Source organism: Nerophis lumbriciformis, linkage group LG01, assembly GCF_033978685.3.
Source record: "Nerophis lumbriciformis linkage group LG01, RoL_Nlum_v2.1, whole genome shotgun sequence".
Classification (NCBI taxonomy): Eukaryota; Metazoa; Chordata; class Actinopteri; order Syngnathiformes; family Syngnathidae; genus Nerophis; species Nerophis lumbriciformis.
Window position 1 is genome coordinate 16,911,776 of NC_084548.2, and position 25,461 is coordinate 16,937,236.

Genomic DNA, 25,461 nt, shown 5'->3' on the forward strand with positions numbered 1-25,461 from the left:
TTGAATTTGTTTGAATCAGTCCCTTAAGTCATCCAGCAGCTATAAAATTACAAAATTATATTGCAGAATAGACGATATGTTTAATATTTTTATTTCTGACAGTCCAAATATGTTGAAACACACACATAGGATGGAGGATTATCTGGCCATTTTCTGTCTTTGCAGCACAAGCACCTCGTTTCTTACAGCTGTGTGTATAGAACCCTTGTCAGTTTGCACATGCTTTTTAGACTTGCTACATAAAAACGCAAAATAGAGCTCGCAGAACAGTAATCAGCCTTGATAAATCACGTTGCGTGTGCTGAATGATTACATTTGCATTTTCTCCTCCTAGTATTGTGGGCGTTCTGATGATCAGCAAATATTCTGCATATTCATGAAGACAGACACGATAAATGGATTTAACTCCTTATTCTGCTCACTAAAGAGACGCAATTCTCTGCGCACAAGTTCAGTAAATCAGCTTTGGGTGTGCTATCAAGTTTACACGTGTTTAAGTACACGCAAACTTTTTAGTTGATCAGGCTCTAAATTTTGCAAAATACCATCCAGAGCTTAAATATCCTGATTTTGAATCTTATGCAGTGTAAAAATGACCAGAGTAACTTTCACACAAGTAATACTGAAATATTTGAGTCATGTAGAAGAAGGCTATTCAACCAAATTGTTAAGGGGCCACGTTTCCAGAAAGCTATGCACCGGGGGCCCAAACTTTTCCCTTTATCCATCCATCCATCTGTCTATTGTTTGTTGCAGGGGGCTGGAGCCTATCCTAGCTGCACTCGGGCGGAAGGCCGGGTACACCCTGGACAAGTCTTCTCCCGTCATTATTATTATTATTATTACCGTATTTTTCGGAGTATAAGTCGCACCGGAGTATAAGTCGCACCTGCCGAAAATGCATAATTAAGAAGGAAAAAAACATATATAAGTTGCACTGGAGCCTGGCCAAACTATGAAAAAAAATGCGACTTATAGTCCGAAAAATACGGTACAATCACCATCCTCTGCCATGGACATTTGTCTTTGGTCTATGTATTTTATCAGTTAGAAATTTCTGAAGAAAATAGCCCTGTTATGCAAAATACAAACATCTGCTGTAGGGGATGCTGGGCTTTAGGAAATTAAAATGGCAATGCAAGAATCTTCCAATTTGCTTCCAGTGGTCCAAATTCTTCTATACAACAGGAGCACTGACTTGTTTTTAGGAATTTGAAAAACTAAAATGTTTGTCTCCTAAGTTGTGAACTAAACTCGGGGGCAGGTATGGTTCTTCTCAAATAGTGTAGAAGGGAACATGCTTTTTTTTTCTGTATTAGAATATAACAAAGAGTATGTGAGATAGGCTCCAGCACCCGCTGTGACCCCGAAAGGGACAAGCGGTAGAAAATGGATGGATGGATGTAGCGCTTGGCTTCACTTTGTCTATAGTGGGAGAAGATGAAAAACGGTGTATTGTTTTGTTTAACATTAATAAGGATGTTATTTTAAGGAACTCTGGGCGGATCTCTGGATGCTGTGGGGCTGTCTTGGTTGACAAGACTCTGCAGCATCGCGTGGACATCGGGGGCGGTACCTCTGGATTGGCAGACCGGGGTGGTGGTTCCTCTCTTTAAGAAGGGGAACCGGAGGGTGTGTTCTAACTATCGTGGGATCACACTCCTCAGCCTTCCCGGTAAGGTCTATTCAGGTGTACTGGAGAGGAGGCTACACCGGATAGTCGAACCTTGGATTCAGGAGGAACAGTGTGGTTTTCGTCCTGGTCGTGGAACTGTGGACCAGCTCTATACTCTCGGCAGGGTCCTTGAGGGTGCATGGGAGTTTGCCCAACCAGTCTACATGTGTTTTGTGGACTTGGAAAAGGCATTCGACCGTGTCCCTCGGGAAGTCCTGTGGGGAGTGCTCAGAGAGTATGGGGTATCGGACTGTCTGATTGTGGCAGTCCGCTCCCTGTATGATCAGTGCCAGAGCTTGGTCCGCATTGCCGGCAGTAAGTCGGACAAGTTTCCAGTGAGGGTTGGACTCCGCCAAGGCTGCCCTTTGTCACCGATTCTGTTCATAACTTTTATGGACAGAATTCCTAGGCGCAGTCAAGGCGTTGAGGGGATCTGGTTTGGTGGCTGCAGGAATAGGTCTCTGCTTTTTGCAGATGATGTGGTCCTGATGGCTTCATCTGGCCAGGATCTTCAGCTCTCACTCGATCGGTTCGCAGCCGAGTGTGAAGCGACTGGGATGAGACTCAGCACCTCCAAGTCCGAGTCCATGGTTCTCGCCCGGAAAAGGGTGGAGTGCCATCTCCAGGTTGGGGAGGAGATCTTGCCCCAAGTGGAGGAGTTCAAGTACCTCGGAGTCTTGTTCACGAGTGAGGGAAGAGTGAATCGTGAGATCGACAGGCGGATCGGTGTGGTGTCTTCAGTAATGCGGACGCTGTATCGATCCGTTGTGGTGAAGAAGGAGCTGAGCCGAAAGGCAAAGCTCTCAATTTACCGGTCGATCTACGTTCCCATCCTCACCTATGGTCATGAGCTTTGGGTTATGACCAAAAGGACAAGATCACGGGTACAAGCGGCCGAAATGAGTTTCCTCCGCCGGGTGGCGGGGCTCTCCCTTAGAGATAGGGTGAGAAGCTCTGCCATCCGGGGGGAGCTCAAAGTAAAACCGCTGCTCCTCCACATCGTGAGGAGCCAGATGAGGTGGTTCGGGCATCTGGTCAGGATGCCACCCAAACGCCTCCCTAGGGAGGTGTTTAGGGCACGTCCGACCGGTAGGAGGCCGCGGGGAAGACCCAGGACACGTTGGGAAGACTATGTCTCCCGGCTGGCCTAGGAACGCCTCGGGTCCCACAGGAAGAACTGGATGAAGTGGCTGGGGAGAGGGAAGTCTGGGCTTCCCTGCTTAGGCTGCTGCCCCCGCGACCCGACCTCGGAAAAGCGGAAGAAGATGGATGGAAGGATGCTATTTTATGCAGAGGTGTACTTATAACAATTTTATAGACAATACTATTTATATTTGCGGTGGACAATTGGGGGCCGTGAAAAATGTTCTGCTTCTTGGGGGAGTGTCACAGAAAATAATTGAAAAGCACTGGTGTAGACTAACCTGACTGAGTCTTCAAATACGATTCAATAGTGAAGCTACGTGCAGCCCTATTAAGTTCTTTTGTGGAACATCATCAAATCTTCTGGTCTGGAAATTGTTTAAAAATATGGTTTTCTCTGTCATTCATGCATCCTGCACAAAAATAAGAGTGTCACAGGAGTAATGAATGATAGCATATTATTGACACGTTGTATAACAGTAAGATTCCATACCTTAAACAGTGTGACCTTACCCAAGTTTGTGTTGGCTTTTAAACATGAACAACTAAATATTTCAGAGTCAGAATCCTCTCTGTAGACAGGTCCATCATTCCACATAAGATCATATCCGCCCACCCTCTTTTCTTTCCCAGTCAACCTAAGGAGGTATAGTACTGTTGATGTCTGCAATATCGTCATTCATAAGTACAATATATAAACAGAAATATATCAGCAACACTTCTTGTAATTTACCTTTTCTCCATATCCACAATATTTACAGTATCTTCCAGCATTCTGTACTTCATGTCGTAATCCTCCTGACTGCTGGGTGCGAGCGACGGAGAGGCGTTCACCTCAATCAACCACCTTCCATAGGATGATGAGCGAGGCCATGTACAGTATACACATGTTAAAGATGACAGGTCATGTCATGGCATATGTTTACCAAGTATTGTCAAGCAGGAGGGGAGTGGAGTGGGAAAAGACTAACATTTCAGTCGAAGCTTCTTAGACAAACAATGAATGTTGATGTGCAGAGAATAGTCCTACAGTTTGGCAAATCTAAACTCACGGTTTGAGGTTCTCATCCAGCAAAATGTCGTAGCCGTAGAGTTCAAAGCAGTGTTTGTCATTTATAATGATCTTCTGCACACTCTGTAGACTGCTGATGAAGATGTTATCCATCTCTGTAAACAGAGTTTCTACCACCTGTATCCCATGCTTTGCAGTCAGGTACTTACGCAGTTTCTGGATTTTCCATTTACATCCCTGTGTAAAGTCCAGCACAAGGTGAGTGACAAGGTAACGGTAGAATGATTTCCACAGCGATGTTACCATACATGACTCACCTTTTCAGGATCATAGTCAGGTGCTGTTTTTTGAACAGCCACATTAGTGAGATGTACATCTGTAACAATGCACTAAGGAACGTTTAGAAACGACACAAATGCTCAACCTGTCCAGTAAATAAGCAGTATCCATCCATCCATCCATCTTCTTCCGCTTATCCGAGGTCGTGTCGCGGGGGCAGCAGCCTAAGCAGGGAAGCCCAGACTTCCCTCTCCCCGGCCACTTCGTCCAGCTCTTCCTGTGGGACCCCGAGGCGTTCCCAGGCCAGCCGGGAGACATAGTCTTCCCAACGTGTCCTGGGTCTTCCCCGCGGCCTCCTACCGGTCGGATGTGCCCTAAACACCTCCCTAGGGAGGCGTTCGGGTGGCATCCTGACCAGATGCCCGAACCACCTCATCTGGCTCCTCTCGATGTGGAGGAGCAGCGGCTTTACTTTGAGCTCCTCCCGGATGGCAGAGCTTCTCACCCTATCTCTAAGGGAGAGCCCCGCCACCCGGCGGAGGAAATTCATTTCGGCCGCTTGTACCCGTGATCTTGTCCTTTCGGTCATAACCCAAAGCTCCTGACCATAGGTGAGGATGGGAACGTAGATCGACCGGTAAATTGAGAGCTTTGCCTTCCGGCTCAGCTCCTTCTTCGCCACAACGGATTGATACAGCGTCCGCATTACTGAAGACGCCGCACCGATCCACCTGTCGATCTCACGATCCACTCTTCCCTCACTCGGGAACAAGACTCCGAGGTACTTGAACTCCTCCACTTGGGGCAAGATCTCCTCCCCAACCCGGAGATGGCACTCCACCCTTTTCCGGGCGAGAACCATGGACTCGGACTTGGAGGCTCTGATTCTCATCCCAGTCGCTTCACACTCAGCTGCGAACCGATCCAGTGAGAGCTGAAGATCCTGGCCAGATGAAGCCATCAGGACCACATCATCTGCAAAAAGCAGAGACCTAATCCTGCAGCCACCAAACCAGATCCCGTCAACGCCTTGACTGCGCCTAGAAATTCTGTCCATAAAAGTTATGAACAGAATCGGTGACAAAGGGCAGCCTTGGCGGAGTCCAACCCTCACTAGAAACGTGTCCGACTTACTACCGGCAATGCGGACCAAGCTCTGGCACTGATCATACAGGGAGCGGACTGCCACAATCAGACAATCCGATAAGCAGTATGTTAATATTAAACCACACAATCGACATTAATATCACTAAACGTTCAGCAAGGATACACTTGTCATCAATACTATCCAGAGAGAAACGTGTGCTTGAAAGGCGAGCAAAGCCCTCCCGATAAAGCCATGCCTTCAATGGAAAATACTGAGCCACATATTTCCATATTAGATGCTATAAGAATAATACAATTTAAATATAATGTTGTCTTAGCATATGTATTTACATACTGATGTGACCATCACATAGACCCTCAGATCGAACTTCCTGCCTGTGGAGACAAAATCAGAATCAAATATTGGTTTACTTTTTCCTTACAGAATGTAAAGTGTACAGTGGTCCCTCACAACTCTGCAGTTCCCATACCGCGGTCTCAGGCATAATCACTACATGACTACATGATCATGGCGATGTGTCACGAGAGTAGCTGATCATCATTGTGGTTGTCGTCCTCTGCAGGCGTTTGCGTAGTCATTCCCAGAGCCCAAAAAAAGTCTGCGGGCTATAGAGCGTTTTCTATCCGGGCTCCACTACTCTGGAATGCCCTCCCGGTAAAACTCATTTGTATACTCTAGCCTTTATATAGACGCCCCTTTTAGACCAGTTGATCTGCCGTTTCTTTTCTGCTCTTCCGGGGGGGCACAGATTTGTTGACCACAGATGAATCGCTAGCTGTTCAAAGTCGGGACCCCGGGTGGACCACTCATCTGTGCATCAGTTGGGGACGTCTCTGCGCTGCTGACTTGTCTCCACTTAGGATGATCTCCTGCTGGCCCTACTATGGACTGGACTCTCACATTATTATGTTAGATCCACTATGGACTGGACACTCACACTATTATGCTAGATCCACTCGACATCCATCGCACCGGGGCGGGTCCCCTCCAAGGTTTCTCATTGTCATCCCATTGAGTTTTTTCTTGCCCTGATGTGGGATCTGAGCCGAGGATGTCGTTGTGACTTGTGCAGCCCTTTGAGACACTCGTGATTTTGGGCTGTATAAGTAAACATTGATTGATTGATTGATTCTAGTTTGATGGATGGAATGACCAAATGAATACAATTGCACTTTGTTTCTGCTAAACTTCTATTCAGCGGTGTTCTTTGTAATAGATTTATTTCGGTTTGGCAGCACTGCAGCCGTGTCCATTCAAAAGCCAATAGAGATAATTGCTAATTTAGCATCGCTTCGACCACAGTCATCGTGGCAGATTTACGGCTGTATTGTATAATTACATCATGCTGAATATACAAACATTTAATCTTTTCGTTACAAGGTAATTGCGATTTTTGGGAATTTCGCCTATTGTTAACAATCTTTGTTTGAGATTAACACACGTTTTTCTTCTTTTTTATGCATTCTGACTCGTTAATAAACATTTTTGAAAGCCAGCTAACAACAAAGCTTATGGGAGCCGCTCCCTCTTACTGTACAATGTCTGCTCTCAATTGGACGCTGACTGATGGGATGTTTTAATTAGATGAAGAATGAATCATAATCCTTGCTAAGGGTTATATATATATATACAGGTAAAAGCCAGTAAATTAGAATATTTTGAAAAACTTGATTTATTTCAGTAATTGCATTCAAAAGGTGTAACTTGTACATTATATTTATTCATTGCACACAGACTGATGCATTCAAATGTTTATTTCATTTAATTTTGATGATTTGAAGTGGCAACAAATGAAAATCCAAAATTCCGTGTGTCACAAAATTAGAATATTACTTAAGGCTAATACAAAAAAGGGATTTTTAGAAATGTTGGCCAACTGAAAAGTATGAAAATGAAAAATATGAGCATGTACAATACTCAATACTTGGTTGGAGCTCCTTTTGCCTCAATTACTGCGTTAATGCGGCGTGGCATGGAGTCGATGAGTTTCTGGCACTGCTCAGGTGTTATGAGAGCCCAGGTTGCTCTGATAGTGGCCTTCAACTCTTCTGCGTTTTTGGGTCTGGCATTCTGCATCTTCCTTTTCACAATACCCCACAGATTTTCTATGGGGCTAAGGTCAGGGGAGTTGGCGGGCCAATTTAGAACAGAAATACCATGGTCCGTAAACCAGGCACGGGTAGATTTTGCGCTGTGTGCAGGCGCCAAGTCCTGTTGGAACTTGAAATCTCCATCTCCATAGAGCAGGTCAGCAGCAGGAAGCATGAAGTGCTCTAAAACTTGCTGGTAGACGGCTGCGTTGACCCTGGATCTCAGGAAACAGAGTGGACCGACACCAGCAGATGACATGGCACCCCAAACCATCACCCAACCATGCAAATTTTGCATTTCCTTTGGAAATCGAGGTCCCAGAGTCTGGAGGAAGACAGGAGAGGCACAGGATCCACGTTGCCTGAAGTCTAGTGTAAAGTTTCCACCATCAGTGATGGTTTGGGGTGCCATGTCATCTGCTGGTGTCGGTCCACTCTGTTTCCTGAGATCCAGGGTCAACGCAGCCGTCTACCAGCAAGTTTTAGAGCACTTCATGCTTCCTGCTGCTGACCTGCTCTATGGAGATGGAGATTTCAAGTTCCAACAGGACTTGGCGCCTGCACACAGCGCAAAATCTACCAGTGCCTGGTTTACGGACCATGGTATTTCTGTTCTAAATTGGCCCGCCAACTCCCCTGACCTTAGCCCCATAGAAAATCTGTGGGGTATTGTGAAAAGGAAGATGCAGAATGCCAGACCCAAAAACGCAGAAGAGTTGAAGGCCACTATCAGAGCAACCTGGGCTCTCATAACACCTGAGCAGTGCCAGAAACTCATCGACTCCATGCCACGCCGCATTAACGCAGTAATTGAGGCAAAAGGAGCTCCAACCAAGTATTGAGTATTGTACATGCTCATATTTTTCATTTTCATACTTTTCAGTTGGCCAACATTTCTAAAAATCCCTTTTTTGTATTAGCCTTAAGTAATATTCTAATTTTGTGACACACGGAATTTTGGATTTTCATTTGTTGCCACTTCAAATCATCAAAATTAAATGAAATAAACATTTGAATGCATCAGTCTGTGTGCAATGAATAAATATAATGTACAAGTTACACCTTTTGAATGCAATTACTGAAATAAATCAAGTTTTTCAAAATATTCTAATTTACTGGCTTTTACCTGTATATATAAAAAAAGGTGTCGCAAACCAGCGTCTTTTTGTGTCTTTCTTGCCATCTGCAGGTGTAAGTTGAATGTCACAGATGATCAACTTTCATAACCCTATTCTATCCAGATAAGAGGCGTGATTTATAATCTAGAATTAACTATCGGTAACTAACAGGCAATTATGAGCTCAGTGTGTCAACACTGCATAATTAGCGCTATGTGATCACGGCGCGGCAAAAAATGGTTTGTCTGTTTAAATGCTTATAATAACAATATTGCTAATACTTGGTTAATATTCAGGAGATGTAACTGGAGTATTGTTGGCATTTTTTGGATACATTTTTAGAATGATTGTAGGTTGATTGGCAACACTAAATTGGCCCTAGTGTGTGAATGTTGTCTGTCTATCTGTGTTGGCCCTGCGATGAGATGGCGACTTGTCCAGGGTGTATGCGCCTTCCGCCCGATTGTAGCTGAGATAGGCTCCAGCGCCCCCCGCGACCCCGAAGTGAATATGCGGTAGAAAATGGATGGATGGATGGGATGCTCGGGATCTTTCTGTGTGGAGTTTGCATGTTCTCCTCGTGACTGCGTGGGTTCCCTCCGGATACTCCGGCTTCCTCCCACCTCTAAAGACATGCACCTGGGGATAGGTTGATTGGCAACACTAAATTGGCCCTAGTGTGTGAATGTGAGTGTGAATGTTGTCTGTCTATCTGTGTTGACCCTGCGATGAGGTGGCGATTTGTCCAGGGTGTACCCCGCCTTCCGCCCGAATGCAGCTGAGATAGGCTCCAGCACCCCCCGCGACCCCAAATGGGACAAGCGGTAGAAAATGGATGGATGGATGAAGGGCCAAATGGATTACTCCAAGCACCATTGCTAGCCACCAAGAATGACTTAGACTTAGACAAACTTTATTGATCCATAGGGGAAATTGTGCCAAATGATTCCAAATTGAGCCGATTATTACAATTTAGAATCCAAAAACAAACACTCCCTCATAAGGATTGTGAATGATAGGCAAAATTACAAAAAAAGGTCAGTTCCCTAAGAACATATACTGTAATAATGTCTACAAATATTTTTTTTCAGTTTTTCCTCATTATTGTGTTTTGTTTACTTGTTCAATTAATGACAAAGCGGCATAGCAGTTTTGAATTGGCTTCAATGCGATAGTAAACTTTTTTCCCCCTTGAACATATCAACATATGTTTTTTTCACCTTTTCATATAAACTTTGGACATTACCTGGAATATAAACACAATACTATTAAACATACCGGATTGAAGTGAATAGTGGTCAATGTAGTCTTTTTGTTTGGTGTTCATACATGATTATTTAGAGTAAATACATATATTCACATACCTTGTAATGATACCTTATTTTTAATATCTACTTATAAACTACATGAACTGCATTTATGTTGATTGCATCTTTTATGCGTTCACTCCCATAGCTAAGTCTACTTCTTGTTGCCAAGAGTAATAGAGTCACTGTTAATTGGTGTCGGGTAAATTAATTTTGGCGTAGGAAGAACTATTAATTATAAATGGTATATTTCCATTGCAAAAGCATAAAAAAAAGTTTAAAACGTTTTAAATAAGTTTTTAATGTGAAGAAAACGATCTAATCATGAAACAACACCTACACCTTTACAATACTCACTAGGCTGCAGTCAGCCCTAGCGTGTTACATAGGTAATATTAAAGACCGAAATAGGGCCACAAACAAAAAACATGTTTCGGGCCACAAAAAGCCTGGGGTTCAGTGAATTGCAGATTTTAAAGTACATGGAGATTACATTAAGATTTGAGAGCCCATTGAAGTGTTGAAATGATGTCAGTTTTAGATTGTATGAAGCATTTAAAGTGCATATAAGAGTGTGTGGAGAGCTCACAAAGAAGAATACAGAGCTGAATACATATAATGTCGATGTACTGTAAATCATACAATAAATATTGTCCCTACTAGACGGAAATGTACACACCAAAGGGGTGTTCGGAAAGTAATCGAGGGAACACTGTACAGTATTTTTGAGTCTGTGAATTACCACCAAGCAGGTAGGGGTTCTCAATATAGCGCTGTGCCACATAGCTTTCCACTTGAGCTGCATCTTTCTGCTCTTCTGAGCGAGTGGCGTCATGCTGCAGGACAATGTCATCAATCAGGTTATATCATGCTGGTATGTCCATATGTTTCTATTCAAAAGTAAAGACACATTTACCTTCCTCCAGTCCATGATGTCTTTCAGTTTTCTAAAAAGGAAGATGCCTGCGCCTTGAGATTTTGCAGCCTGTAAAATAATACAGAGAAATCTCCTTAAATGCAGTTGCTTGTGAAGTGGAGTGGTCATTCATACTCATTCTAATGCGAAACAAATGTAAGTCTTTAGAGCACATAGTGCAGGGCTGTTCCACTGGCGGCTCATGGGTCAAATCCGGCCCGAGAATGACACTTTACCGGCCCCCAGGTTCAGTTCGAAACTTGGGAGACAAACATTTTTGTAGCAAATTCCTAAAACCACGAGCGTGCCCCTGTTGTATAGAGGAACTTTGACCTCTGTAAACACAATGGAAGATCCTTGCATTGAAATTTGAACATGCTAACAAACATAGAACACTGGGATCCAGACTTGTGATTTACATAACTGAGGCGTTCCTCAAGGCACCCCTTTAGGTCCTCTCCTTTTTGGAAGTTACTAGAGATGCGCGGATAGGCAATTATTTCATCCGCAACCGCATCACAAAAGTCGTCACCCATCCGCCATCCAACCGAACTAACATTTTATCAAAACCGCACCCGCCCGCTCCTCCCGTTGTTATATATCTAATATAGACGATGCAAGGCATTAGTGAGGTTATAAAGCTTTTGCCTGTTAAAGAAAGGAGACTGATCCAATGCAGCAGAGACATTCAATGCGTGCCACGCTGTCACGGCCCAGACGCACACCAGTGCGCAATCATCTGGGAGCCGCGCTGAGCGCACCTCCAAGCGCGCTTGCGGCACTCAAACTGCTGCAGGCAGCTGCGTTCTATCTTGTTTTAACATCCTGTGGCACTCTTCTGGGATCACGGCGGACGAAACTGCTCATGCTCAGGGTGTTTGTGGAGGTTCGGGGTTTTGCACAAATGTGATGCACCATGTTAGATGTCCCGGTTTTGTGACTGTCGTAGACATAAACAGCGTCGCAGCTCTTGCAAATCACGTAGCCAGCATTACTATCATCCTGATTTACAACCTCATAAAAACGAGTCCACGCTGAACTTTTCTGGCCTTTTTTTCCCCTGGTCTTTAGTATTCCCTTTTTTAGTTTGTCGCGTACCACGTTTGCTGCCGGCGTTGCCATCTTTTTTTTTTTTCTTCTTCTGTTGTGGCGTGCTGCAGGTGCCTGCTCGTTTTTCGTATGTGGGAAACAACATGTAACTATGTATATATATTTCCGAATTGGTTTAACTGCCACCCGCCTGAATCTATTTAAAATCTAATTTTTTTTTATTTCAACCGCCCGACCCGCGGATAAAATGTTTTTTTTATTTATTTCAACCTCCCGACCCGTGGATAATCCGCGGACTCCGCGGTTGTGTCCGCAAACCGCGCATCTCTAGAAGTTACACTTTTTTTTCATATGCTCTAAAGTTTGATATAATGCAGTCCAATATAACGCAATGTTTTATTTAACGCGATCGCGCCATGGACCCCAAATTTTAGTTTTTTTCCCCACCAGAGTCAAATCATGTTGTTTTTCACCAAAGTATCGCATATTTACACACTTACGCGAATGGCCTGTGTTAGTTTACTCTACGCAACAGTTACGCATCTTCATTGCTACACTTAGACCTCTTGTTGTTCGCTGCTGGCGACCTTTTGAGTTCCAGTTAGCTTCCTGCTAACTGGATATAATTTTATGCAGAGGGCATAAACAAGCATTCATACCGGCAAGCTGCTCCCTGTCGTCCTTTGCGACCAGATCCTAACACTTACACAGTAAATCTTTATAAAAGTCTCCAAAAAGAAGGTATTTGTAAAAAAAAGTCACTAAATTAAAAAAAAACATATTGACTCAGTGATGTCCAAACCTACTGGTGGATAGTCCCATTCTGTGACGTGGCGGCACAATCCACCAAGGAGGTTTAGGCAGCCGAGCAGCAGCGCATAACTTTTTCGAAAAGAAAAGGGTAAAAAATAGGGATTCCTATGCAACGCGATCTCAAGAACGTGATCTGTATTTTATGGACCACGTCAGTGACGTGCGGTGAGGTTGATGGCTGGTGAGGCACTGACTTCATCACAGTCAGATTTACAAACATATGAACCCTAAAGAGTATCTTATTCACCATTTGATTGGCAGCAGTTAACGGGTTATGTTTAAAAGCTCATACCAGCATTCTTCCCTGCTTGGCACTCAGCATCAAGGGTTGGAATTGGGGGTTAAATCACCAAAAATGATTCCCAGGCGCGGCGCCGCTGCTGCCCACTGCTCCCCTCACCTCCCAGGGGGTGATCAAGGGGATGGGTCAAATGCAGAGGACAAATTTCATTACACCTAGTGTGTGTGTGACAATCATTGGTACTTTAACTTAACTTTAACTTTACACATACAAACTGTAGCACACAAAAAAGCACATTTAATAAAAAAAACGTTATTATGGTCTTACCTTTACTTAGAAATTAAGTCCATGTGCCGCAACTAAAGCCCTCACTTAAACTTTCCACGTGCAAGATTGAATCTATTTAAAAAAGTGTAACCGAGGGTTTATAAATGTCGCTCATACTGTATGAAACTACAAAATAACAAACACTAAGGCTCCAGTTTACACGAGGACCACTTTATTTACCTTCTTTCAAAAACCTCCGCAACGTGACATCACTTCCGCTCTTAGCGCCTTCAAAATAAGAGCTCAAGGCATATACTGTATAACAGCGCATAACAGGAACTTAACATCACAAAGAGGAAAGCCCATGAAAATAGGTTACAAAAGTTATTTAATAAGAAGCCAAAAAGTGCAAAAACAATAATGTTCGTGTTGGAGGAGTTGTGAATTAGGTACACCTGCAGTCTGCAGGTGTATCTAATGTTGTGTCCCTGCAGTCATTCACAACTCCTCCAACACCAACATTATTGTTTTTGCACTTTTTGGCTTCTTATGAAATCATTTTTTAAAATAGATTCAATCTTGCACGTGGAAAGTTTAAATGTGGGCTTTAGTTGATATAACAATTCTACGGCGGGGGTGCAGGAGGCGAGCCTCAGCCAGTGCGTCTTTTGCAGCCGTTTTATGATCGCTCAGCACAAGAAATACTTTACACACATACAGTTGTTGACAAAATACACTGTACATTATATACCTCAGCTAACTAAACTATGGAAATGTATAATATAGTTCATATAGCAATACAGTCTCACTGCACAGCAGGCCAGCAGTTAGCCGAGTCATTGCGCAATCCATGTTGCGGCACTGAGTGACGTGCCTCAACTAGCTGCTGTTCACAGCACCGTCTCTTCTCAGTATTTGAACGGCAAATGTGAAAATTCAGCGATTTTGAATAAAAATAATCTAAAACTGGTGAAGTTAAATGGAAAATAACTTTATAGTATAATCACTGGATACATATAACAATTTAATTTTATTTTATTTTTTTTACATTTTTTTTCTTTTCATGATACGGTCCAGTGACGTGCAGTCACTAGAGGCAGGTGAGGCGGGGCCTCACCTGCCTCTGGACCACGTTAATCACAACCTTTTGAGTGTAATGTGATTTTTATAACAAAGCTTTTGCTGTAGCTTGTTTACTTCAGATGCAGTCAGTAGTCATTAGTTCAACATCTTCAGTTAAAACTAGTGGTGTTCCTCAAGGCGCCATTTGAAGTCCTCTCTTTTTTCATAATTTGGGCTATTCAAGGTCAATTCAAAACACTTGTGAGAGACTCACATTTTTGGCAGTAGATTCTTAAAATCACTGGAGCATACTTGCCAACCCTCCCGGATTTTCCGGGAGACTCCCGAAATTCAGCGCCTCTCCCGAAAACCTCCCGGGACAAATTTTCTCCCGAAAATCTCCCAAAATTCAGGCACACAATATAAACAGCGTACCTGCCCAATAATGTTACAACTGTAGAATGATCGAGGGCGAGTTCTTGGTTTCTTATGTGGGTTTATTGTTAGGCAGTTTCATTAACCTCCTCCCAGGGCGGCAACAACACACAACAACAGCAGTCACGTTTTGTCTACCGTAAAGCAGTTCGTCTGCCGTAAACAGCAATGTTGTGACACTCTTAAACGGGACAATACTGCCATCTAGTGCATTTGGTCTCAAGGTTGGCAAGTATGCACTGGAGTGCTGTCATAGAGATTATCTTTAACATGCTTTTTTTTTGCAGGTCCTCAAAAAAAGAAGATTGCTCCTGTAACTCTGACAACATGAATAGACCAAAATTAAATACCTACTGTCGACGACACATGTTCTCTGGAATACACAAATTAAGACTAAGTCTAAGTCCGGCCCCCCTGTACCTCACTTTCTGGAAATGTGGCCCTCAAAACATTTTAGTTGAATATCCCTGGAATATGCCATTGTAAGGGATGAAACATCCTTTATAAAAGGTTGATTCCTGTTCATTGTGAATATTCATCTGTATTATATTATTGCATTCCATCTGTCATCAACTAACCGGCTTCATGATCCAGGTGCTGCCAGGGTTTCTCTTGAACTCCTCCACAAAGAGATGGTATTCATTAGGCAGTGCAAAGCTGCAGGGGAAAAAATCACATTTGGAAGCCTTCGTGCAGCTGGCCTCCCTATCTAGAGCCCTTTTGTATCTTTTTAGGTTTTTTAACAGGAAGTCTTTGCGGGTCAGCTGAAACATAAAAACCTTACTTTCATTACTTAAAGCTGTGGATTACATATTTAAAACAAGTAAGGCGTGTGCTCCCTCACCTCGTAACGGTTGCGGAAGTGGTTTATCCTGACATGTTCCTCCATGAATGAATGATCAAAATTCTCCCGAAGCCATCCTACTTCACACCAGTGGAAGTCCCATTCACCATCACTGAAAGAAAAGGAATATACTCAATAAAAAAAAACGGATGATATTTTTGTACACAGCTCCATACTTACTCTTTGACTTCTACCCAGCCCGGCCTTTGTTTCAAGACATCATGAATGGTACCGCCGGGGCCACATTTGAAATGCACGACACATTTCCCCTCCCTGCAAACTCTAATATTCAGATCATGCATCCGACAAAATAGTTTCATTTTCAAAACAATGTAGAATTACTCACCGCTTCTCGGCTGGTTTGCTACAATCGTTAGACGTTTTGAACTGAGATGTCGGCAAATGTGAAAGAAAAAAAGAAGATTTTAATTCCATAGAAAATGTGTTGGCATCGACAAAACACAAGGAAGATGGCGACAAAAAGATATTTCAAATCATCTATCTTCTGAGGTGTATAATGTGAAGGTAAAGGCAATGCAACAAAAACTATAACACTTCATTTTAAACAATTGAGATATTATGTGAATTCTTAGTTTACTTTGGGGGTCATCCAGATGAAGTGATATGTAAAATATAGTAAAAAATTTTACAATGGAAAAGGCGAGCTAATTATTCGAGACACTCGTACAGTATTTATATAGAGGTTAGTTATGATGATTTTTTGACGGTCACGGCCCGATTTATATGAGCATGCGCCAAAACTCATCAACTTCCGTTCCCTACTCAATGGCAGTTTTTCCAAAATGCATTTCAATTAGGGATATTCCGATATTGACCAAACCCTTAGTTACCGATACCGATATCAACCGATACTGATATATACAGTTGTGGAATTAACACATTATTATGCCTAATTTGGACAACCAGGTATGGTGAAGATAAGGTCCTTTTAAAAAAATAAAATAAAATAAAATAAGATAAATAAATTAAAAACATTTTCTTGAATGAAAAAGAAAGTAAAACAATATAAAAACAGCTACATAGAAACTAGTAATGAATGAAAATTAGTCAAATTAACTGTTAAAGGTTAGTACTATTAGTGGACCAGCAGCACGCACAATCATGTGTGCTTACGCTGTATCCCTTGCAGACTGTATTGATATATATTGATATATAATGTAGGAACCAGAATATTAATAACAGAAAGAAACAACCCCTTTGAGTGTGAATGAGTGTAAATGGGGTAGGGAGGTTTTTTGGGTTGGTGTACTAATTGTAAGTGTATCTTGTGTTTTTTATGTTGATTTAATAAAATAAAAAAATAAAAAAATAAAAAACGATACCGACAATAAAAAACCGATACCGACAATATCCGATATTACACTTTAAAGCATTTATCGGCTAATTTCAATAATATTTTTTTCTTCCAAACAACTGGTTCGTTAAATTATTAACTAATAATCTCAAATAGTCAACAACTACAATTAAAAAATGTATACAACTTTTATCCATCCACATCGTTCATTAGATACATTTAAAACGGCCTTTTTAATCACTATGGTGACATTCTGGTCAGATTGCTTGCATTTCTGGGTAATTACTGAAGTGCTCCGTTATTCGAAAATGGTTTTCGCTTATTCAAACAATCTGAACACACTAACGTTATTGTGTAATATTGTTACAAAATAACGTTATATTATAAATGTAATATAATTGTAACATATATAGGGAAGTTATGTTTGCAGCGCATGCGCAACAGGTCCAGCAGTGACTAACACTACTGTTTTTAGTTGTTTTAGACTTCTCAATGACCAAAACATGAGTCACAAGAGAGGTAAACATCATGTACTTTATCAGCTTATATTTCGTTTTATAATAATACAACTAAGTCTACTTTGCAGCGACTCCAAACGAGAACTTGGCCAGCTTAGCCGAGCGAATTTTGCTAACATCATCGTTCAAAATCGTAGAACGACATGACATCAAAGATTGACATGCAAGTTTACCTTGTTCTTTGACAATGACATCATTGTGATGAAGAGTTACCTGTAGTTGTAAAGTTTGAAAACGTTCATGACAGACCTTGTTGTCAGGGTAACGTCACAACACATTAGCGGGCTACTTCCGGTGAACTTCCGCTTTACCCGGAAACTACGGGGAAACAGGAATTTGGTGACGGTTAGAATATATAATACTGTAAATACAAAAATGTTATGATAAAACACATTCATTGATATGCACTACACATAGTCATGTTAGTGTGCTTTTGAAGTCACTAATGGACAATTCTACACGATACAGAGTCTTGAGCAAATTAGGTTGTAACAAAAAAAATTTTCAATTTCAAAAATCATTTTGTAGTATCTTATGGTAACAATATTGGTCACATTAATTGTATCCATTTTTAAATTTTTAGTTGTGCTTCATTTCAAGTATCCCTAGTTTAATGGTGCATGTCAAGATCTGCCAGTGAGCAATCGATAGATAAACAGAACGGCTTTATTATCATCAAACAGGTGAGCATGATGGTAATATAGGTAGCTACTCTGTTAGGTGCAGTTAAAAATAAGTACATAAATAAGATACAAATAGCAGTGCAACAGTGAAGAACTGTGGGACAGATTCAATATCCTAATAGCCCATAGGTAAAAACTGTTTTTAACGCAGTTTGTTCTGCTTTTGCTCTCTAATGGCAGCAGGTTGAACACATGCAGACCAGGGTGGGATCTGTCTATGCCAGGATTTTCTTTGCTTTGTGGAGGCAGTGAGATTGAGCAATGACCTCTAGGGAAGGCAGAGGGTGGCCGATTATCTTCTCCGCTGTCCTGGTCACCCTTTTAGGGCCTTTCTTTCTGCAGCAAAACACAGTAACACGGTAAGTACATCAGCACTGGCCCCATGGTGTGTCGATAAAGATACCTGCAATTTCTCAAGTTGGTTCCTCCGCACCACACCACACAATAACAACATGTACGTTAACTAACAGAGACAGACAAACCACGTGAACACCTAATAATAATGAAAACAACACACAGTATGTGTTTTAATTTCATATAATAAAAGCACATTATATGGTGCTTGAGATTAGCGGTTGACTTGCCTGGCTTCAGTCTCAGGCAACGTGTGTCCCCACTCAATGACAGTGTGAATGGCTGTCTATGTGCTCTGTGGTTAATTGGTGACCAGTCTAGATTGTAGTCTGGTTTGTACAGCTGGGATAGGCTCCAGCACCATGCGACCCTGATACACAGTAGAAAATGGATGGATGTATTCTTGATATATGTAATGTACTCTAGTCCAGTGGTCTCCAACCACCGGGCCGCGACCCGGTACTGGTCCGTGGAACGATTGGTACCAGGCCGCAAAAGAAATAAAAAATAAAAAAAAATATATATATATATATATTTTTTATTACATCAACATAAAAAACACAAGATACACTTACAATTAGTGCACCAACCCAAAAAACCTTCCTCCCCCATTTACACTCATTCACACAAAAGGGTTGTTTCTTTCTGTTATTAATATTTATTCATACATGATTGTATTTTTTTATGACAAACAAAAAAAACAAAAAAAATACCTGCTCTAGTCTACCCATAATGTCAGCAAGGACGCTTAGTGCCTCAAAAGGCAGCCCCAAGCCTTCCCAGTCTCAGTTCTGCCTCCTCCCATCTTGCCTACACTGTCACTTTCACTTTGTGCAGTGGATGCGGTCCTTCCTACAGCTATAACACTACTCACACACTGCTTGAGTGTAGAACGCGGCGCAGCAAGAGAAAAGATGCACAACACAATCCGGCAAATGTGATTTTTTTTATTCAACACATAATCCATTGTAAAGCTTACATTTTCTTTGGGGATTGAAAATGTTTAAAAAGCCAAATGAGCTGGCTCGCCCTATCATTTTCACACCCTGCAAAAACAAATGAAAACACACTTTCTCAGTTCACAAATAATATTGTGTTGTTGTGTCATGCTCTGTCACATAGTGTAAACATTTCTGGACCAAAGGAGCTGCCTTACCTAAGTATGTGTTGGCTTTTAAACACGAACAGCCAAATATTTCAGGATCGACTTCCTCTCTATAGACAGGCCCATCATTCCACATGAGATCATATCCGCCCACTCTTTTCTCCTTCCCAGTCAACCTGAGAAGGTACAGCACTTTTAGACTATGTTTACACTGCAGACCAAAAGAGACCACATTTTTACAGCTGACTGCTTGGATTACAGGTAAAATGTGATTTTTATCAGACTCCAGTATAAATGCGCACAGGCCCCAATGTTGCCTCGACATCACTTGCATGCACAGTTCGATAAAGTGAAAAAGTTGACCAGATTCTGTAAATGAACGAGGAAGTTGCTACCAGTACTACAAAATAAAAAATAAAGCAGTCACACTTTAAAAATGAGGGTCTTTTTTACGTGAAAATAAATTAAAGTAATATAATGTATGAGGGTTTCACGGTGGCAGAGGGGTTAGTGCATCTGCCTCACAATACGAAGGTCCTGAGTAGTCTTGGGTTCAATCCCGGGCTCGGGATCTTTCTGTGTGGAGTTTGCATGTTCTCCCCGTGAATGCGTGGGTTCCCTCCGGTTACTCCGGCTTCCTCCCACCTCCAAAGACATGCACCTGGGGATAGGTTGATTGGCAACACTAAATTGGCCCTAGTGTGTGGATGTGAGTGTGAATGTTGTCTGTCTATCTGTGTTGGCCCTGCGATGAGATGGCGACTTGTCCAGGGTGTACCCTGCCTTCCGCCCGATTGTAGCTGAGATAGGCTCCAGCGCCCCCCGCGACCCCAAAGGGAATAAGCGGTAGAAAATGGATGGATGGATAATGTATGAATGGATATATCGGTTCTTGGCCCTGCACTCTTTAGAACCTACATGCTGCCGCTAGGCGACATCATACGCAAATACGGTGTTAGCTTTCAGCTTTCACCCAACTCTACATGCCCCTAAAGCTGACCAACACGTCGGATTGTAGTCAGCTGGAGACGTGTCTTAATGAAATTAAACAATGGATGTCCGCTAACTTTTTGCAACTCAACGCCAAGAAAACGGAAATGCTGATTATCGGTCCTGCTAGACATCGACATCTATTTAATAATACCACCTTAACATTTGACAACCAAACAATTACACAAGGCGACTCGTTAAAGAATCTGGGTATTATCTTCGACCCAACTATCTCGTTTGAATCACACATTAAGAGTGTTACTAAAACGGCCTTCTTTCATCTCCGTAATGTCGCTAAAATTCGTTCCATTTCGTCCGCTAGCGACGCTGAGATCATTATTCATGCGTTCGTTACGTCTCGTCTCGACTACTGCAACGTATTATTTTCGGGTCTCCCTATGTCTAGCATTAAAAGATTACAATTGGTACAAAATGCAGCTGCTAGACTTTTGACAAGAACAAGAAGGTTTGATCATATTACGCCTATACTGGCTCACCTGCACTAGCTTCCTGTGCACTTAAGATGCGACTTTAAGGTTTTACTACTTACGTATAAAATACTAAATGGTCTAGCTCCATCCTATCTTGCTGATTGTATTGTACCATATGTCCCGGCAAGAAATCTGCGTTCAAAGAACCCTGGCTTATTAGTGATTCCCAGAGCCTCAAAAAAGCCTGCGGGCTATAGAGCGTTTTCTATTCGGGCTCCAGTACTATGGAATGCCCTCCCGGTAACAGTTAGAGATGCTACCTCAGTAGAAGCATTTAAGTCCCATCTTATAACTCATTTGTATACTCTAGCCTTTAAATAGACCCCCCTTTTAGACCAGTTGATCTGTCGTTTTTTTTATTTTCTCCTCTGCCCCCCTCTTGCTTGTGGAGGGGGGGACACTGGTCCGGTGGCCATGGATGAAGTGCCGGCTGACCAGAGTCGGGACCCGGGGTGGACCGCTCGCCTGTGCATCGGTTGGGGACATCTCTGCGCTGCTGACCCGTCTCTGCTCGGGATGGTCTCCTGCTGGCCCCACTATGAACTGGACTCTCACTATTATGTTAGATCCACTATGGACTGGACTTTCACAATATTATGTCAGACCTACGCTGCATTGCATCCAGTCTCCCACATATGCGGTCCTCTCCAAGGTTTCTCATAGTCATTCACATAGACGTCCCACTGGGTTGTGAGTTTTTTCTTGCCCTTATGTGGGCTCTGTACCGCGGCAGCCCTTTGAGACACTTGTGATTTAGGGCTATATAAATAAACATTGATTGATTGATATTGATTGTTTATTATATTTGGGAGGGTTTTAATCGTTTTATGGCTGTTAAGTAGAGGAGACATAAACATCAGCGTGGATCTGGGTTAGCTTTAATTTTCAACTCACTTATGTAAACAACTAACGCAATGTACGTAACATGTAATCAATCGTCAATCTTATGTAGCCCTTAGTCACAAATGTCTCAAAGGGCTGCACAAGTCACAATGAAATCCTCGACTCAGATCCCACATCAGGCAAGTAAGAAAATATGCCACAGTGTACACGTCAATTCCGGTCCTTCAACATTTGCTATCTCTTTGGGATCAAAGTATATAAAGGTATATAGAAATAACATAAATCCTATTTGCGCACTGTTGACTGGTGATGCGCGGAAAATTTGACCGCCAAAAAAATACTTTGCTCACCGAAACCGGATGTTGTGATGACCTATCCACTTCCGCTGTCAAGCCGCGTCTTTCCTGCGCACACGAATGACGTAGCTCGCGTGAAGATGACGTAAAAGTCGCAATGAGGGGTCGCATTTCCGTTCAGACTGCAGTCACATTTGAAAAGATCAGATTCCAATCGGATTTGGACTACCTCCTGATGTGACCCAAATCTGATGCAAGAAGCACTTTAGAGTGTTTAGACTGGGAAAAAGTATTTGATCTGTGTCACTTGTGCAGTGTAAACAAGGTTTCGATTGTTGTAATGTCATCCCTTAACTTAGTACAAAATATGTATTTCCAGTTTTACAAAATCTCAATTGGGCTAATTATGTCAGAGTGTGAATGTTGTCTGTCTATCTGTGTTGGCCCTGCGATGAGGTGGCGACTTGTCCAGGGTGTACCCTGCCTTCCGCCCGATTGTAGCTGAGATAGGCTCCAGCGCCCCCCGCGACCCCGAAGGGAATAAGCGGTAGAAAATGGATGGATGGATGTCAGGAGATACTGTATTTTACCTTCCCTCCATATCCACGATATTTACAGTATCTTCCAGCAAGCTGTATTTCATGTCATAATCCTCTTGACTACTGGGTGCAAGCGACGGTGATGCGTTCACTTCAATCAACCATCTGCAAATAAATATGGGGTACTGTCACTTTGATCATAATCTGTAGAACAGCAAGCATTTCAGTCAGGCCTTATTGGTAATTAAAAAAAAAGCGTATATAGGAGACACTGTCATTATTATTTTACAACAGGATCATTGCCTATACATGTCAGTTTTCCAAGTAATATGCTGATCATCCAGACACTAAAAGTTTACTACTTGATTTTTAAAATATGTAGCTGAGTAATAATAACAGGCCAGTTTTGCTTGTCTCTGCATGTGAACATGCATTTATGTGCATATATATATACCTGTCCATGCAAGAATACTTGTCTGTTTGTACAATAAACATACATGAATGCCAGTGAGTGCAGCTGCTTGATGCAGTGTTGACATGTATACCAACACAAACGTGTGTTTTTGTATTTAAACTCACGGTTTGAGATTCTCATCCAGCATAATGTCATAGCCATAGAGTTCAAAGCAGTGTTTGTCATTTATAATGATCTTTTGCACACTCTGTAGACTGCTGATGAAGATGTTATCCATCTCCTTGAACAGAGTTTCCACTACCAACCGTCCGTGTTTTGCAGTCAGGTACCGACGGAGCTTCTGGATCTTCCATTTACATCCCTGTGTAAGTTGGACACAAGCTTTTAGGGGTGGGAAAAAGCACAACATTATTCTCTGTTAACGTGAAATGACTCACTTTTTCAGGATCATAGTCAGGTGCTGTTTTTTGAACGGCCACATTCGTGAGATGGACGTCTGTAAAAGGCACTAAGGAACATTACCAAACTGCTGTTCAAGAAATAAGCAGTGTGTTAAAAATAAAACCACACAACTAACATAAATATCATTGTTAAATGTTTAAAAAGGATACACTTGTCATCAATACTACTCAGGGAGAAACGTGTGCTTGACAGGCGAGCAAAGCCCTCCCGATAAAGCCATGCCTTCAATGGAAAATACTGAGCCACAACATTACATGTTAGATGCAAAAAAATACAATCTACAAACCCTGTTTCCATATGAGTTGGGAAATTGTGTTAGATGTAAATATAAACGGAATACAATGATTTGCAAATCCTTTTCAACCCATATTCAATTGAATGCACTACAAAGACAAGATATTTGATGTTCAAACTCATAAACTTTATTTTTTTTTTGTAAATAATAATTAACTTAGAATTTCATGGCTGCAACACGTGCCAAAGTAGTTGGGAAAGGGCATGTTCACCACTGTGTTACATGGCCTTTCCTTTTAACAACACTCAGTAAACGTTTGGGAACTGAGGAGACACATTTTTTAAGCTTCTCAGGTGGAATTCTTTCCCATTCTTGCTTGATGTACAGCTTAAGTTGTTCAACAGTCCGGGGGTCTCCGTTGTGGTATTTTAGGCTTCATAATGCGCCACACATTTTCAATGGGAGACAGGTCTGGACTACAGGCAGGCCAGTCTAGTACCCGCACTCTTTTACTATGAAGCCACGTTGATGTAACACGTGGCTTGGCATTGTCTTGCTGAAATAAGCAGGGGCGTCCATGGTAACGTTGCTTGGATAGCAACATATGTTGCTCCAAAACCTGTATGTACCTTTCAGCATTAATGGCGCCTTCACAGATGTGTAAGTTACCCATGTCTTGGGCACTAATACACCCCCATACCATCACAAATGCTGGCTTTTCAACTTTGCGCCTATAACAATCCGGATGGTTCTTTTCCTCTTTGGTCCGGAGGACACGACGTCCACAGTTTCCAAAAACAATTTGAAATGTGGACTCGTCAGACCACAGAACACTTTTCCACTTTGTATCAGTCCATCTTAGATGAGCTCAGGCCCAGCGAAGCCTACGGCGTTTCTGGGTGTTGTTGATAAACGGTTTTTGCTTTGCATAGGAGAGTTTTAACTTGCACTTACAGATGTAGCGACCAACTGTAGTTACTGACATTGGGTTTCTGAAGTGTTCCTGAGCCCACGTGGTGATATCCTTTACACACTGATGTCGCTTGTTGATGCAGTACAGCCTGAGGGATCGAAGGTCACGGGCTTAGCTGCTTATGTGCAGTGATTTCTCCAGATTCTCTGAACCCTTTGATGATATTACGGACCATAGATGGTAAAATCCTTAAATTCCTTGCAATAGCTGGTTGAGAAAGGTTTTTCTTAAACTGTTCAATAACTTGCTCACGCATTTGTTGACAAAGTGGTGACCCTCGCCCCATCCTTGTTTGTGAATGACTGAGCATTTCATGGAATCTACTTTTATACCCAATCATGGCACCCACCTGTTCCCAATTTGCCTGTTCACCTGTGGGATGTTCCAACAACTTGCTCACGCATTTGTTGACAAAGTGGTGACCCTCGCCCCATCCTTGTTTGTGAATGACTGAGCATTTCATGGAATCTACTTTTATACCCAATCATGGCAGCCACCTGTTCCCAATTTGCCTGTTCACCTGTGGGATGTTCCAAATAAGTGTTTGATGAGCATTCCTCAACTTTATCAGTATTTATTGCCACCTTTCCCAACTTCTTTGCCACGTGTTGCTGGCATCAAATTCTAAAGTTAATGATTATTTGAAGAAAAAAAAAAAGTTTATCAGTTTGAACATCAAATATCTTGTCTTTGTAGTGCATTCATTTGAATATGGGTTGAAAAGGATTTGCAAATCATTGTATTCCGTTTATATTTACATCTAACGCAATTTCCCAACTCATATGGAAACAGGGTTTGTAAATAGAATGTTGCCTTCACATATGTATTTACATACTGATGTGACCATCACATAGACCCGCAGATCAAACTTCCTGCCTATGG

At 42.2% G+C, this 25,461-nt stretch overlaps 2 protein-coding genes across 11 annotated transcripts in view; both read right to left on the reverse strand.

The window, feature by feature from the left end:
- LOC133616776 (probable tubulin polyglutamylase TTLL9) lies at positions 1-17,479 on the reverse strand. Of its 7 annotated transcripts, XR_009816906.1 has the most exons (15): positions 17,367-17,479; positions 15,707-15,747; positions 15,541-15,633; positions 15,361-15,472; positions 15,095-15,295; positions 10,649-10,717; positions 10,475-10,568; positions 5,551-5,591; positions 5,380-5,467; positions 4,148-4,206; positions 3,871-4,067; positions 3,552-3,665; positions 3,332-3,456; positions 3,100-3,231; positions 1-188 (listed from the first exon to the last, which is right to left on the reverse strand). XR_009816906.1 is itself a non-coding variant. In XM_061976400.1 (14 exons), exons 1-14 carry the CDS (start codon positions 17,388-17,390, stop codon positions 3,173-3,175), a joined length of 1,302 nt encoding a protein of 433 aa, XP_061832384.1. In that variant the 5' UTR covers positions 17,391-17,479; the 3' UTR covers positions 2,126-3,172. The 7 variants fall into 7 exon arrangements, 5 of the variants coding, with proteins under 5 accessions (XP_061832384.1, XP_061832372.1, XP_061832362.1 ...); XR_009816905.1 differs by having other exon boundaries at positions 171-188; positions 3,100-3,456; XM_061976400.1 differs by lacking the exon at positions 1-188 and having other exon boundaries at positions 2,126-3,231; positions 15,095-15,280.
- The window catches only part of LOC133616748 (probable tubulin polyglutamylase TTLL9), a 10,927-nt gene continuing 2,929 nt past the window's right edge, over positions 17,464-25,461 (reverse strand). For 2 of the 4 annotated variants that reach the window (XM_061976344.1, XM_061976355.1), the window contains exons 7-14: positions 25,415-25,455; positions 23,521-23,608; positions 23,347-23,405; positions 23,074-23,270; positions 22,546-22,659; positions 19,387-19,511; positions 19,210-19,276; positions 17,902-18,212 (exon numbers count right to left, since the gene is read on the reverse strand). In XM_061976344.1, coding sequence (XP_061832328.1) covers positions 18,092-18,212; positions 19,210-19,276; positions 19,387-19,511; positions 22,546-22,659; positions 23,074-23,270; positions 23,347-23,405; positions 23,521-23,608; positions 25,415-25,455 — 812 coding nt within the window. In that variant the 3' untranslated portion in view covers positions 17,902-18,091. Of the gene's footprint in view, positions 17,512-17,901; positions 18,213-19,209; positions 19,277-19,386; positions 19,512-22,545; positions 22,660-23,073; positions 23,271-23,346; positions 23,406-23,520; positions 23,609-25,414; positions 25,456-25,461 lie in introns of those variants that run through there. The other 2 variants (XM_061976350.1, XM_061976337.1) reach the window with 2 other exon arrangements.

Excerpts from the sequence above, each read along its gene's own strand:
- LOC133616776 (XM_061976366.1), bottom strand. The coding sequence starts at position 17,390 with ATGATGTCATTGTCAAAGAACAAG. Across the intron at positions 3,666-3,870 it reads CTGGATGAGAACCTCAAACC|GTGGTTGATTGAGGTGAACG; the intron begins GTGAGTTTAGAT and ends ATCCTATGGAAG. Across the intron at positions 3,457-3,551 it reads ATTGTGGATATGGAGAAAAG|GTTGACTGGGAAAGAAAAGA; the intron begins GTAAATTACAAG and ends ATACCTCCTTAG.